The 15,621-nt window shown below is 39.9% G+C and overlaps 1 protein-coding gene across 1 annotated transcript; it reads right to left on the bottom strand.

The window, feature by feature from the left end:
- Window positions 1–6,474: 6,474 nt before the first annotated feature.
- Window positions 6,475–11,205, bottom strand: LOC133867876 (B3 domain-containing transcription factor LEC2). The gene is made up of 6 exons (XM_062304644.1): window positions 10,777–11,205; window positions 10,585–10,659; window positions 10,093–10,193; window positions 9,747–9,793; window positions 9,588–9,661; window positions 6,475–6,751 (listed from the first exon to the last, which is right to left on the bottom strand). Exons 1-6 carry the CDS (start codon window positions 11,203–11,205, stop codon window positions 6,500–6,502), a joined length of 978 nt encoding a protein of 325 aa, XP_062160628.1. The 3' UTR covers window positions 6,475–6,499.
- Between the last annotated feature and the right edge of the window lie 4,416 nt (window positions 11,206–15,621).

The following is a 15,621-nucleotide window of genomic DNA, read 5'->3' on the forward strand; positions in this document are numbered from 1 at the left end:
GCGCCAAACGCTTGGAGATACCTCTTCGCGTCTTTTATCTTTTGGCGCACAGTCCTAGAGGCCCAGATGACGATCCCGGAGTTTTTCAACATCTACCGAGCCAACTATAAAAGGGAGGGTGTTGTAGAGTTCACTATTCGGGAAAACCCGATTTTTATCTATCTTTCCCAGGGTTATTCTAACAATCGGGGGTGGAGATCCGAGTTTTTTAGAGTCTCGGGTGAATGGGAATTGGCTGGACCGGTGACTGATGATCGAAGGATTCCCCGAGAGTGGAGGCCAATCCAAATTGACCTTAGGGAACCTCCGGCTCTGAATGCGATCGGGAGAAGAAGGGTTGCCACCATGTTGACCTTCTCCCAAACCCCGACCAACGTTTTGAAGATTGATTATGACAACATTGTTACCGATGAGAATATGAGGAAGGTTCTCAAGTACAACATCCCCACCGAAAAAGTTTGGTACAACTGAAAGGGGAAAACCATGGTGAGAAAATCCGGGAGCGAAGTAGCTCCTACCCCCCGGGTCATGGCCTCGGGGATTGCTTCTCGGCCAAGGAAGAGCGTCAAGCCGAAAACATACGCTCTTCAAGCCAAAAAGGTCGGGAAGTAGACCGTTATCCCGAGAGCTTCTGGCCACCCCCCAACCATCTCTGCCCAAGTAACCGTTCTTGAGAGGAGGTCAACTGGGGGTTCGGGAAAGGAGGCCCTCTCCACTTCTGCCTCGATTGCCCCTATCCCCGGCTCTGAGGTGATTGAAATTGAAGACGTAGTTGACGAGCTGGAGAGGGAGGTTCCCATGGTTCAGAGTGCGGCCAAACGTAAAGGAAAAGAAAAAGTGCAAGGGTTAACAAAGAGGACCCGCTTTGCATCGGATCCACGAGAGTATGCATTGACTCGGGCCAACGAAGCCGAGCTTCTCTTTGGTCGCCCGCGTTTTGTTTTGCCAACAGTGCCGGTTGCTCAGGAGACCCCGGCAAAGTCTTCTCTTCCAGACTCCGATACTTTAGCCGAGCCGTCTTCCGTGGAGCCTGTCGATCAATCATCCGTTGCAAAGAACGAGGCTTGCTCGGGGTCTAATGCTGGCGTGATACTTGAGGATCAACTGCCAGAGGAACCCGAAGCATTACTAAGTCCCGGCGACGGATTGGGGACTCGAGAATGCTTAGAAACCGAATCGGTGAATTTCTTGGAGCCGATTCAAAAGGGATCGGATCCGACTGTAGTGATGGATTCCCCGGGTGCCGAAGGACTTGAGGAGACCGGCGCCTCCCGTCCGGGAGAGCTAATGAACTCCCTAAGGGAGGGCTTACTAGCCTATCCTTTGGAGGCTTTGATGAAGATTCTTCTTGAAGGGTTTTCGTCTGCGCCCGGTGTTGGGTCCCCGGGAGAACTCGCAGAGGCGATACTTCATTCCCAACTTCAAGTAAGCTTCATGCCAAACTTCCTATACCCATTATTTTCCCTTTTTCACTTTTTTTTTTTTTTTTTTTAGGGTATAATAAGGTCGGTTGCCTTTTGGCGAAACCACCGGGAAGCTTTCGCGAGTCAAGTCTCTCTGGCGGCCAAGGTTGCTGAGATGCAGTTCAGGATTGACAAGCTAGAGTTCGACGTGTCCCGTACTGAAGATTTGGAGTCTCGGATTGAGACCCTAAAAAATGACATTCAACTCCGAGATCAGACAATTGAGGCTCGGGACAAAGATTTGATTCTAGCTCGGAAGCAGGCAAAGGAGGCTCGTGTCCAGGCCGCTGAAAGTGAGAAGACCCTCGACCGGGTGTTGACTAACCTCACTGAGGCTAACGAACGCAAGGCCACTCTGACTACCCGGGTGACTGAGATGGAGACGGAGAAGGACTCGCTGGTAGCCGAGAAGCTAGCCCTTGCCGAGAAGCAAAAGGAAGCTCATGCTCGGTGCAAGAAGCTTCGGAAGAAGAGTCATCACTACAAGTCCAAGTCCAAGCGCTTGAAGAAGCAACTTGATTTGGTTCCCTGGCTCCGAGGCCTTAGCTGGGGCCGGGGGTCAAACTGGGGTTTCGAGTGCTTGAGAACTATGCTCCTTCATCCGGAAGTTTTCGAAGTCGATTCGGAGACTGTAACGCCCGAACTCATTGAGATGCCAGAGAGTGCTACTAATGAACTTCAAACCTTAGGCGTGGAGTTCTTTCCAAACGTAACAAATTGGACAGAGAACGCTCCCAATCCATACCGTGATGACTTGACATCTGGGCCTTCTATCTCGGACTGTACTCCCGGAAATGAAGATGCCGAGGAAGCTGAAGCTGGTGACGAAGTTGACTCGCCAGGCAGTCCGAACTTATAAAATATTTTAGGTTGTATTTTGAACTGGAAATTGTAAATTTTGCAGCCAGGTTGGCATGTAAATAGAATTATCATTTTGTAATTAAAAGAGTTATTTTGATTTGAATGTGTTTTGCTTGTGTTACCGGGTTACCTCTAACGACTTGGACAAATTTTGGATTTGATCGGTGAGTGTGTTCTGAGACGGTTGTGTTTCAAACCGAGGAACACAACACTTGATTTGATTTGAGCTAGTTTGATCCGAGTCACCCTCCAATGACTTAGACAAATTTTGAATTTGTCCGAGTCATAACCGAGGAACATGATCGGTGGTTGTGTTCCGAGACGGTTGTGTTTTAAACCGAGGAACACAACACTTGATTTGATTTGAGCTGGTTAGATCCGAGTCACCCCCCAATGACTTAGACAAATTTTGAATTTGTCCGAGTCATAACCGAGGAACATGATCGGTGGTTGTGTTCCGAGACGATTGTGTTTCAAACTGAGGAACACAACACTTGATTTGATTTGAGCTGGTTAGATCCGAGTCACCCCCCAATGACTTAGACAAATTTTGAATTTGTCCGAGTCATAACCGAGGAACATGATCGGTGGTTGTGTTTCAAACCGAGGAACACAACACTTGACTTGATTTGATTTGAGCTGGTTAGATCCGAGTCACCCCCAATGACTTAGACAAATTTTGAATCTGTTCGAGTCATAACTGAGGAACATGATCGGTGGTTGTGTTCCGAGACGGCTGTGTTTCAAACCGAGGAGCACAACACTTGATTTGATTTGAGCTGAGAAGATAAACTAGATTATACTTGATAAGTAGAAATTTCGGAACGAGTAAATTTACTAAAATTGTAAATGGTTACAGGTGATTCACATAAAGTACTTCTTCAAATGCTCAGCATTCCATGCCCTCGGTAGTACCCTGCCGTTGGTGTCCAACAGGTGATATGCTCCCTTTTCATGACATCGTATGACTTTGTAGGGGCCTTCCCATTGTGCTCCGAGTTTTCCTTCTGTTGGATCTTTGGTAATCGGGCTTACTTTTCTCAAGACCCAATCCCCGAGTTGAAACTTCTGGGGATTTACGGTCTTATTAAAATAACGGGCGGCTCGGTCCTGGTATGCTGCCCATGTGACCTGTGCTTCATCTCTTCTTTCTTGTAGCAAATCCAGATTGAGCTTGATCCCTTTATCATTTAATCCTGGATTGTAGTGTGACACTCGGAAGCTTGGTGATCCGACTTCAGCAGGGATGACCGCTTCAGAACCGTATGCTAAAGAAAAAGGGGTGGCACCTATGGGAGTTCGTGTTGTGGTACGATAAGCCCAGAGTACTTCGGGGAACATACTCGGCCTAAGCTCCCTTCTTCTAGCCGAATTTCTTTCTCCAGCTTCCTCGACTCGGCTGCCTCCGGGTCTTTCGTCCTCCCGTCACTCTCCGATATGACTATTGTGGACCTCTTGGACTTCTGGATCTGTGACTGTCCGGTGGATTTTCGGAACCCGAGCCTGGAGAATAGCATTCATAGTAGCCAAATCCTTGATACTTTTGGCCATTTGCTTGATTTTCTCGTTCATGCAAGTGAGTTGGGGATCGTTTGAGTTTCCTTCCTCTCGGGCTTTTCTATCATCCCGAGACGCTCTGTTCGCTTCTGATCTAGTGTTCACCATAGCGGATTTGTAGTAGAAAAACAACACAAGTCGTTCCCACAGACGCCGCCAAACTGTTAAAACAGTTTCCGGTAGGTGACGTGTCGATCAGATATTTGTCTTGTATGCTCCAGGTCCACCTGAAAAAGAAGGCTGCGTCGGGGGGTTCCGACAACCCCGCTCCGATGCTTAAGTGAGCGTATGGTTCTGAGAGTAAATGCGCAGAATAATGCCAGAAAGATTGATTAACATGTACCTTAATATCTGAGAGGGTTCTAGTATTTATAGAGGTTGAAGAGCAGTTCAATTAGCCTCTCAATTCATGCACGAGGCGGTTGGAGGAGACGTGGCCCCGGGTGCACGGATATTTCGGGTTCCGCTTACCTCGGAAGCACAATCAAGTTTCATGTCGTGCGTCATGTCCCTTAGATTCTGAGTACTGCCGAGATATACGCGGATGTGGATATCAACTAGTATTTGGGTCGACAATTCGGGCCAGTTGAACAGATTGGGCCCAAGTGGTCTTAATGGGCTCGGGTGGATTATGCTCTCTTTAATATTTGGACCTGGTCGGGTGGACCCAATGGGCCTGACTACCAAGAAGGCCAATATTTTCCCCAACAGAGTTTATGATGCATAAGTTCTCAAAGATTCAGCATTAAAGTAGAAAATGATGGTGTAGACCAATTTGGGGATTTGTTAATGCTGGTTTTAGAATTAAACTTTGAGCTTCTTAAGGCTGTTTGAATAGTTTTGAGTCAAATCACAGAGAACTCAAGGAGAAAGGATAAGAACATGATAACAATGATGTTGCTATTGAGGTAGTCAAAGGAGAAGAAAGTAACCTATACACACACTTGCTGGCAAATTTTTAAGCTTACTATTCTGAATTCAATGTTCATTCATTTAATAAAAATGAATACTTCTGAATAAAGTTATTGAACTAGGATTTAGAGTCATGGTTGATGATAATAAGTGGTACTTCTCTCTCTCTATATATATATTTTGTTAAATCACTATTTATATCAAAAATTTAAACTAATAAAATATAGTTAATTTTAATTAATATTTTAATATTCTTTCTCAGACGTATGTAAAATATTTAATTAAAGATTTTTACGTCGATTCCATGGTAAATCACCGATTACTCAAAAAAACTTAAGCTAATATACGTCATATTCATCATTGGAAGAGGCACACACTGACACGAGCAGTCAGTAATCTGGTACTTCTCTCTCAGTATTTTGTTACTGAAACAGGGATTCTTACAATTCTAAATGGCCTACGCTCTAATGAAGGAACCCTCTATCACCCAACTTCAGAAATCAGAGTAATTTTATATGTTTTGCATCATGCAATGAAAAATAATGGCTGAATCAAAATTTAAGGCGCCGCATGCTTTTTGCCCCTGCCCTTGTGCTAGTGATGTCTTTGTCTAAAGAACTGAATCAGATGGAGCCCATAGAAAGAAACCTTCCATTTCCATATCTATGCGCAGGTTGAATACATATGGGTTCATGAATCATGAGCTACAAAGCCAAAACTGAGGACCCATCACGAGGATCATAATTACATAACAGCTTGATTCAACTTGGGTTTCAAGTAGTAAACTTTTTCGTGAACAATCCAAGTTTCACGAAAAAAGTATAGATTTTTTTTTTACCTGGAAATTGGAATGGATCACACTACGTGCATTTCCCAAACCTTTCTCAGTAGCAAATTAGCAATGGCACTGCAATTTGGTAAAGTAGCGCACGCTCCCACCTTTGCAGTTTCCGCAGACGAAACCGCCACACGGGCACGGCGAGTTTAATTTCAACCTCCAAAAGCAAACGTTAACGATGCTCCTATTTTATGTTTGACACTTCCTATAATCTATGGTCTTAATTATTATTATTTTTTATATATTTTTTTTATTTTAAAATTTTAAATAACATGACACCATAATTAAATGGCTACGTCATTGTGTATATTTTAGATGAAACAAGATTTAATCTACCCCATAAAATTAATCATCTTCATTTCATTGTTAATTAAATGATTAAGTTTTTTTTTAAATTTTTGTTGAGTAATGTTATATACCATACCATTATCTTACTATGCTGTCAATTATCATTGGATCAATCATTATTAAAAGAAAAAAAAATGACAAATTAACAATGCCACGTCAATGTAGTGAAATAGTGATGTTATATATAGCACTACTAATTTTTTTATATAAAGGCATTCTTGGAATAATTTCTAGCCCGCCAAACAAGTTTTTTGTGTCGTTTCATTTCTCTTTTGTGTTAAAAAAGAAAAGAAAAAGAGATAAAGTTTGCTCAATGATACATTGAAGAACAGAGATTAGAAGAGCAACAGTAGTAATAAATATTAAATTAGATAAGTTAAATAGGTTTACTACGATCTCATAACTCCTTTCCAAGTTGCTTCACATTGGCTTGGAAAGGGAATTCAAGAGGATTTAAGAATGAGTCAATTTAGAGAGCAACACTAGTATATATATAATATATATATAGAGAGAGGATTGATTAAACGAGGTGCGGCCTATGTGAAGAAGCAGCTCCCATGGACAAAGTGGCAAGGCTGTTAGCTTCTACAGCTTCTTCCTTGGGTCTGAGTTGCTCTATAAGTAATGCTAAAGATGCTTCTTCCTCGTCCCTAGCCTCGTATGTAAATGGGATATATAGGTTGTTGCTGTTGGAGCTGTGATTTGTACAATGTTGTCTGTATGAGGAGGCCTCGTGATCTACTGCTCTTTCAACCTTTTCAATGGAGACATACTGCCACTCGCATGAAAAATACAGTCTTAATTAAACGTCTACACTAGATTAGTAAATAACTTAATTAAAGCATTATCATAGAATGCACATCTTAAATGTCTTTACATAAGTTTAATTAGTTCCATGGCATATGAATCTTGCAAATAGCTCCAACATACATATTCCAGATTAAATAGTGAGACAGGATTGGATTGGGATTCAATTGCTGGCAATTTGGACATATGGGCCCAAATCTCTAGGAACATTGGGATTATCCGAATTGTCTGAAAATCTGTCAGCTGAAGAATTGCAGACAATCCATATCCGAAAGCATTCACCAGCCTAATTTAATATTGCATCAATCATGATTATAACAAAATAGAAAAGTAACATAGAATGACTATTAATGCAAGTGTTAAAATAGTAATTTTCCTTAAAAATATAAAAGTTACAAAATTTAAAAAATATATATATATATATATTAAAAAAAAAAAACCCAGAAAAATCATGGATTATGCCTGGTAAGATAAGATAAAATCCAACTAAAAGGTATTTTACAATTCGAGCGACCAACTTAATACAATCTAAATTCAAAAGTTGATTGGTACTGCGACTAAGTAGAGTGTGATAAAAGTATGGTTTTTGACATTACTCTTATTGATTGAGCAATACTAAAAATTATATTTTTATTTTGTTATTATCTCACCAAACTATTTAGGATTGACAATTTTTGACACGACCTGCGAACCTGACACGAACAAGACATAAAAAAATTAGGTTTGAGTTTAGCATTATCGAGTTCGGGTTATAATCGAGTCAACACGATTATGACACGGTTACTTAAAAAAAAAAATTATAGAAAGTGAATTAGTGAAACTATGAACGGAGAAGTAGAACCCTAGCCGCATACCCGCAGGACCCACACGCCCTTCTGCCCTTCATCACTTTCAGTCTCTCATTTCTGTAGCTCTGCCTTCAAGAGGTTTCAGCTAAAAAGCTTCACAACTCACTACCTAGTGTTACATTTTCATCAATCACCCAAAAGCCACTCTAAACATCTTCTGCCGCAGTAAAATGGGCACCGCCAGTGAGGCAGAGCATGCCTTGGAAATGGAAGGGATGCGCAAGGAGGACTCATCTTGGCACCCTTGCCAGATCTCTTTCCGGTGAGGCCTCTGTTGCTCACTGTGTTTTCCCTTACAATTTGGGAGTCGGATAATAGTAAACACAAAATTCAATATCCAACGCATTGTTTTATGTTGCTTTTTCTTTGCGTTGCGATTGCGGGCCTCTCTTTGAAAATTCATCGCTCAGGTTTTCAATATATATATATATATATATTAAAAAAAAAATTGGGTTGTGTCGGGTTACCTGATTATTAATCGTGTTTATCGAGTCGTGTTCGGGTCACGGGTTCCAACCCGATTAATAATCGAGTCAGTCGGGTTGACACAAACCCAATCCGTGAACCTGAATTGCCAAGCCTAATACTATTGTGACAGAGTCAATCTTTATATATATATATATATATATATGAATTAATCTAATGACTATTTGACACTATCATATCAGTAAAATCAAATAAAAATAGGATAAGTGATTTTTAGTATTACCCTTATTGATTTGATGAATTACTAATGCTTATAAAAATGAAGCGTCGAGATGAAACAAGCAAAAGCACCACTTGCATGGTATGAAATGCTAGGAAACACCTGCATGCTCTTGGTCCGCCTAACTTGTAGTAATGTTAACCAAAACTCAAAATGGGAAGTGCTTGGTCTATCACCCCGTTAGCTTAGGTATCGCTTGTATTTTCGGTGGGGTTGGATATTAAAGCTATGGTTCTATTGGACTTAAGGAAGCGAGTAAAGTTTTTCATTGTCTAGGCCCTTCTTGTGCAATTTCACAATGGCCAAGGGTTACAATGGTTATACCTAGAGTTGTCAATTTTTAACATGACCCGCGAACCCGATATAAACACAACACAAAGTTATAAGGTTTAAGTTTAGGTTAAATGGGTTCGGGTCATAAACGAGTCAACCCGTTAATAACACATTTATAAACGGGTCAACCCGTAAAAAAAATAAAAAAAATAAAATAAAAAAAAAGAGAGAAAGTGAGAGATACATGAATATCTTTTAAAAGCCATGGACTGGATTGGCTATAATTTGATTCTCTTAATGAATATCTTTTAAAAGCCATGAACAGTCATGTTGCATCCCTCTAGTTCTTTATTCATTTTGTAGTAAATTGGTCTTTGTACTAGCTAGTAGAGAATGATATATATATATATATAAAACCAAACGAATGGGGTCATGTCAACCTGGCACGACCTGTTAGCTAAATGAGTTAGTTGTGTTGTGTCAGAATACCCGGCTCATAAACGTGTCGGGTTTGAGTTTAGGGTGTCAATCCGTTTAACTAATCGTGTTGGCCGGGTTTAAGTTTTCCCTTAATAGGTTAAGGGGTCAATTTGAACCCGACACACCAACCCATTTTGCTACCTCTAGTCACCTCAAATAAAGTAGCTCCTCTGATTGCCACCTTTGCCTTCTATTTTCTTTTTTTAAAAAAAAAAAACACAATGCGTGCCACAAGCGTGCTTAGTCCTATCTGTCTATTAAATATGAGTTCTGTAACCAGCACATCATCCCCTGCGTGTCTTTTAATTTTAAAGCTCACATAGTTTGTCCATATTAGCACCTCTCCCTTTGTCATTTTCCCTTCACTTACTTCCAAGGGATACCGTCTCACAGAAGAAAAGGTTCAAGGCCATAATCAGCTAAAATTACTTTCTTTTCCATTTTTAATCCAACTTTAATATTCAACAACTTGTGTAATAAGGAAGAAAACTCACGAGATTCTTGCATTCATCCTCGTAAAGAGTAATGGAATCTCCAATCACCAACCCATTTTGCTTTACAAAATCCACTGTAATTTGGAAAAGATTTGTGAACATACACTGTTTCAGGAGAGACCATGAAGTTAAAAATAGAAAATTAGTGAGCAAATTTACCTGCATTTTCAAGCACATACATTCTGCTCTTATTATTTATCCAATACCTGTGTTATCAACATATAGAAATTAAACACCCTTAGATAGGCAAAATGTTGGTCGAAATATGAGCAGCTCATGTGAGAGGATATTCGGAAGCCCATTTTGTTTGAATAGGTGCTCAAACAGTCTGAATAGGATGAGACTCGGGTGCTCTCTCACATGAGCTACACATTATACATGTAATTAATAGACAGCTCTCGTTGTACTGATATGGATCCGCATTTAAGAAAGATGAAAAAGAGTACTCCAAGAGAAAAAAGAGAAGGAGAATGAAATGGTTAATTGTACCCCATAATATACTCACTTGTATTTCATGCCCCACTGTTTGTTAGAAAACACATCTCGGATCACAATTTGGATCCCATCTTTATCAGAGAGGATTGGAAGGTTTTCCTCTGCTTCTCTCTGTGATTGAGGATTAACGAAAGATTACATTAGATCAGCTTGGAATCTGAGACTGAAAACTGAAAAATGAGAGAGGCAAATAACAGTAATCTAATTTCCTAGATAATGATCATAGTTATCCACTTATCCTTATTAAGTATCATTTCTCAAAGATGATTATTGCTAAGGAGGGTTAGTACTCTTTATTTTTCCCTATGTTTATGTTTTGTGCAAAGATCAAAAAGTCAGGGAGGAATTAGCTATTGGGCAGTCTAGATCACAATCATATAAAGGATAGTGGTTGACTCTTTTTCTTTTTTTCCATTTTCTCAACTTTTCCTACAAACACAAAGAATGAACCGCAAACAACATAAAACCAAACAAACAAGCAAGATTTCTGCACAAATTTTACCTTTGGCAGGACAATCCTTCCCAAAGACCCAACATCACTATTCTTCAACTCCTTCTTAAGCAAAACTCTCAGTCTCTGTTCCCAAATTGAATAACTTAACCATATCAAAATAGGAGAACCCGTATGATATATAACAAGAAAAGCAAAATCTGTGAAACCCAAGTTCAGAATTCAGAATTCACACAAGCCCACCTTCTTATCCGGCGTCCAGAACGTGTAGGGATCTCTGTTCACGACGTTGTTGCTGTTCTGAACATCAGCCTGCAGTTCCTGTGTATGCACCTGAGTTGAAGAAGGCCAGGAAGCAGAGTTTCTGTTCAAACCGAGACTCCTTTGGCGTGCGATTTTGCGCTTAATCCTCGCAATCTTGGTCGTCCAAGCATCCACAAGCCTTCTCTCATGCTCTTTTGATAGCAAATGCGGTTGCGGATTCACGCCCATTACGAAAGGATACGCGGGGTACACTAAACGCTGACCAGCCTGCTCTAGAGGAAATGCGTAGGGAAGTTGCAAGCCTTCGTGATGAGGTGGAAAATAATACTGAGAGGTTGAGGAGGATGAAGGAAAGCTCATGGTGGTTGTCTCGTCGGTGGGAATAATGGGTGTGAAAAAGCTGTCCATTATGATCAGAATGAACGAAAGATTGATGAATGAGGAACAGGCTGTGTATGTGTGTTTGTTTCTTGTGAAACCAAATATGGTATGAGAAGGGCAGTGAAGATGCTGCCAGTGAAGAAAGCACAGGTGTTATAAAAGCGAGACAAAACGCGTCAAGAGATGCAGTGGGGTGGGTGAAGAGAAGGTATAGAGTGAACAGATTGGGGAGAGGAAGAGCGTGCTGATGGGGTGGAGTGGGTGACAGGTGGCCGGAGAGTGGTGGCTTTGGGATACCCATCTGACCAGTGAGAAAGAGAGAGATTTCTTCAAACTTGACGGTCCCTTTTGCTTTAAATGTGGCAGACTTGGGCGCATCCTGCACCAGAACACCAAAGTTACCATGACTGGCCATCATGCATTCATGGCCACTTTCTGTTTCGAAAGCCAGCCATCCCAATCAAAGCGCTATACGTGGTGGCTAATCAACTCGGTCGCTTAGTTTTTTTCAGTCTGAGTTTTAAAGAGAATGCAAAAAAAGAAGTATGGCATGCATCTCTCTTGCCCGCTGCTTCATGAAAAGCCACCACCATAAATCCATAATATCCAGGCGCGCGGCTCCAGAGAAATGAAAACGTTGTCGAAGAAGAAAGGTATATATGCGTGTTGGAGTATTGGGCACCGGTACTGGGGAAGAATTGGTCGAGAGAGAACAGAAAGAGTGCGATAGAGGTTGTATAGATAATAATTAATATCTAAAATTAGTCAACGGAAATTGGCCAAAAAGCCTTCTCGCTTAGAAAAGAATATTCTATAAGCAAAACATTGTATTTGGAAAATAATGATTTTATTATTATTATTATTATTATTATTATATAATTCAACAAGTGTACTCATGGCTATAACAATACAAAAAAAGAGATTTGATTCTTGTACAACACCAATACAACAACTGTACAACAACCCTTCACATGAGGGTGGGCCCCAGTATGTGAGACCCACCCTCATATGAGGGATTGTTGTACAATTGTTGTATTGGTGTTGTAAATCTAACATTTTCCACAAAAAAAAAGGATAATATGTATGTTTTTTTTTTTTTTTTTTTTTTTCCTTTCTAAAAACCGTCTAGAATTAAACTGTTACAGACAGTTTTTTAAAAACCGTATGTAAATAAATAAATATGGACGGTTTGAGTAAACTGTCTATAAATTTACAGACGGTTTGGAACAAATCGTCTGGAATTAATATTAATGATATTAATATATATAAAATAAACCGAGACAGAAATCGCATGGATAAAAAAGAAAGAAAAAGAAATTACTAATTATGGACGGTTTTGATCAAATCGTCTATAAATTTATAGACAGTTTGGAACAAGCCATCTGGAAAGTTATATTTCCAGACGGTTTGTTTTAAACCGTCTGGAAAGTCATAGGGTACTCAAATGACGCGGTTCGACACCCTCAACCGTAGATTGAAGCACTATTGACGGCTTAAAAACCTACAAAGAAAATGATGCGGATCAACCACACTTTAGCCTCCCTCTACTTCAGCTTTTCTTCTCTTCATCACCACACTTTCGACCCCATCAATTCATGATACCCAACCGTTAGAGTAGACAAAGGTGGCAGAGGAGGCCAATCTGGAGGTTTAAGAGGCGGTCTATGATGGCGGAACGCCACACATGGCGGTTCTTTCAGGCGGAACAACCGGATCTGTGCTGAAGCTAGAGCATTCGATGCGTAGGTGTGGAGCCTTTGCCGTGGAAGTTGTGCCCGGTGATTTTCTAAGCGCTGGTTAGGACGCCGGCGGTTCTGGGTTGGAGTTGACGGGTTGGTAATTGGGGTGGGTTTCGGTGTTTCTAGGTGGTTTTGGGTTGGTTTTTTTGTGGTTGATGAGAAGGAAAATCGTTGGGTTATTGCCATGGAAGGGTGGTGGAGAGCTGGTTTGGTGTCGGTTGGGGTTGCGGGTACGAGTGTGAAACGGTTAGTTTTGCTGGTTTTTGGTCCTTGGGGATGTTTTGGGTTGGTGCTACATTTTCTGTAGGTTGCGAGTTAGGTGTGCACGCGACGACCGTCGTGCAGAAGGCTCAGTGTGGGAACGCTATTTTCATCCTCTCCGTCGTCGACCCAGCGGCACCATTGACGAAAATGAATCGAGACAAAAAAAGAAGAAAGTCTGGAATTCCGGACGGTTTGGCCCAAACCGTTCATAACCCGAATTCTCGACCCATAAAACTATCCAGAATAAACTGTATGGACTTTGTTTCAGACGGTTTTTTGCCATTTTTGGACGGTTTGAAATTGTCCAGAAATTTTGAATTTTTTGTAGCGTTAGGGGTATATAAGCGAATGCGGTTATTTGCAGTATCTTAAGCCGCATCCGCAAAATACAAATATTACTTTTAGATATCTACATCCTCATAATATTTTATTAAATGCGGTTATTATCTGTTATTTGCATATTAGGTAATAGGCATTTCAAACCTATTTTAGTCTTTTGGACTTTCTTTGGGTCTCTATTAGGTCATCTTTTAAATAATTTTGCAAATAATTTAAGAGTTTTAGTGTTTTATGCTTGTTTCAATTTTTGTTTTTAGCCATAATCTTTTGAAAATATATTGATTTTACACTACTTTTATCTTTTTGCCCAAGTGTTATATATATATATATATTTTAAATAAAACATATACCTAATCCAAAATAATGTCGTCTTAGTGAATTTATTAAATATAAAATATATACTATACATAAAGAGTATGCGAATACAGTTATTAACCGTATCCATCCGCATACTCTAAAAGCTATCCGCATATGCAGTTAGTGATTTGCTCACTATATCCGTATCTACATGTGTGGATACCGAATAGTGGATAGTTGCGGATAGCAAATACAGGCGGTTAATATCTGCTTGCATGTACACCCCTACTCTTGGCAACGGCAAACACAACAAGCATTACCCCACAAAAACCCTAAGAATGAGTTGCCAAACTCTTTTGGAATTAATGATTGCACCATAAGATATCCGATGACTCAGGGTCTAGCTCCTAAAAACCAGCCTAGTAAGGTCCTCCATGGCTATGAATTTCCTACTTGATCCATTCCCCAAGTTCCATCTTCTAAAGGATAACCAACTATAAAACAACAAAGTTTTAGAGGTGGAAAATATAAAGCATATAAGTCCACGACTTAGTGATGCATGGTGATTCCTAATGATGTATGCTTTAATAAAAATGTCGTAACTTGAGTTTCTGACACTAGATAGGGAAAACTTGGTAGCGTTAGAAGGATAATTCAACGACCTACATAGTCATGTTTCATGAAGTTTTTCTAATTCTAATGTTTACTTGGTCAAAACGGGATGTGAATTTGAGATTGGAAAGTTGGACAAAAGCTATCGTTCCAAGTTTCGTTCCAAGTTTAGTTCAATTTGAACTTAAAACCGGCTGAAATTTTGTGATCAGTTTCGAACTGGTAAGTGTCCCAATTTGAATGGGTTACGACACTTTTGTTAAACTGACATGTTTTGATGTTCTATTAGGTTTAGGGTTAGGGTATATATGGGTTTCATTTTATTTTTTTACTATTTTTTGAGTTCATGTTTGGGTGTCATTTTGTCCCAACTACAAAACAATAAATAAATAAATAAATAAAATAAAAAATAACCCAAGGGGTGGCCAAGACACCCCCATTTGATTCTCGGCCACCCCCAAAATAGAGGAAACAAGTATTCAATATTCTCATAAATGACAATGTTGCATTTGAAGATGTAGACATTATCAAAATGAATGGCGGTCGTTATACCGCTCTTGTTCTTAACAAAACTGTTGCTTTTAATTGAAGGGTAAATGTATAATAAATCTCTGAGTCAACGCGCGATTTGAAATTAGTTCCTCACTGTTTAAAAATCAAATTTTGCTGTTGAAGTTTGTCGTGGATTTGAAATTAGCCTTTCCATGATGTTTCCATCCATTTTCCCAACGTCCGTTAGGGTGAGTCACTGTTTATCCACGTAAGCATTGAAACATCAAGTATAACGATATAAGCCTAGGAGAACAAACAATGAGATAAAGAACTACTGGAGAACCCATTTCAAGAAGAAACAAAAATCCTCTAAGACGCAAGAAAATGGGAAAAATCCCCGATTCTTAACCAAAACCAATACCTCTAAGTCTGATTGTTTTAGTGAGTGAAGGAGATCGAGCTTAATTGGCTTTGCCTAAAATAATAAAGACCTTGGCATGTTACTTTTTTTTTTTTTTTTTTAATTCAGTAACATTGTGAATTTGCAGAGGAAAATCTCTTCTTTCATAACTTTGTGTATTTGCATGGGGTCTTGGTATTGTGTGTACCAATTTTTTTGGAATCAACATATTTATTTTGGAAATCTTTGTGAGAAATGAAGTAGATTGGAATACACAACAATTAGCTACCCAAATTGCTA

This window comes from Alnus glutinosa, chromosome 5 (assembly GCF_958979055.1).
Source record: "Alnus glutinosa chromosome 5, dhAlnGlut1.1, whole genome shotgun sequence".
In the NCBI taxonomy this organism is placed as follows: domain Eukaryota; kingdom Viridiplantae; phylum Streptophyta; class Magnoliopsida; order Fagales; family Betulaceae; genus Alnus; species Alnus glutinosa.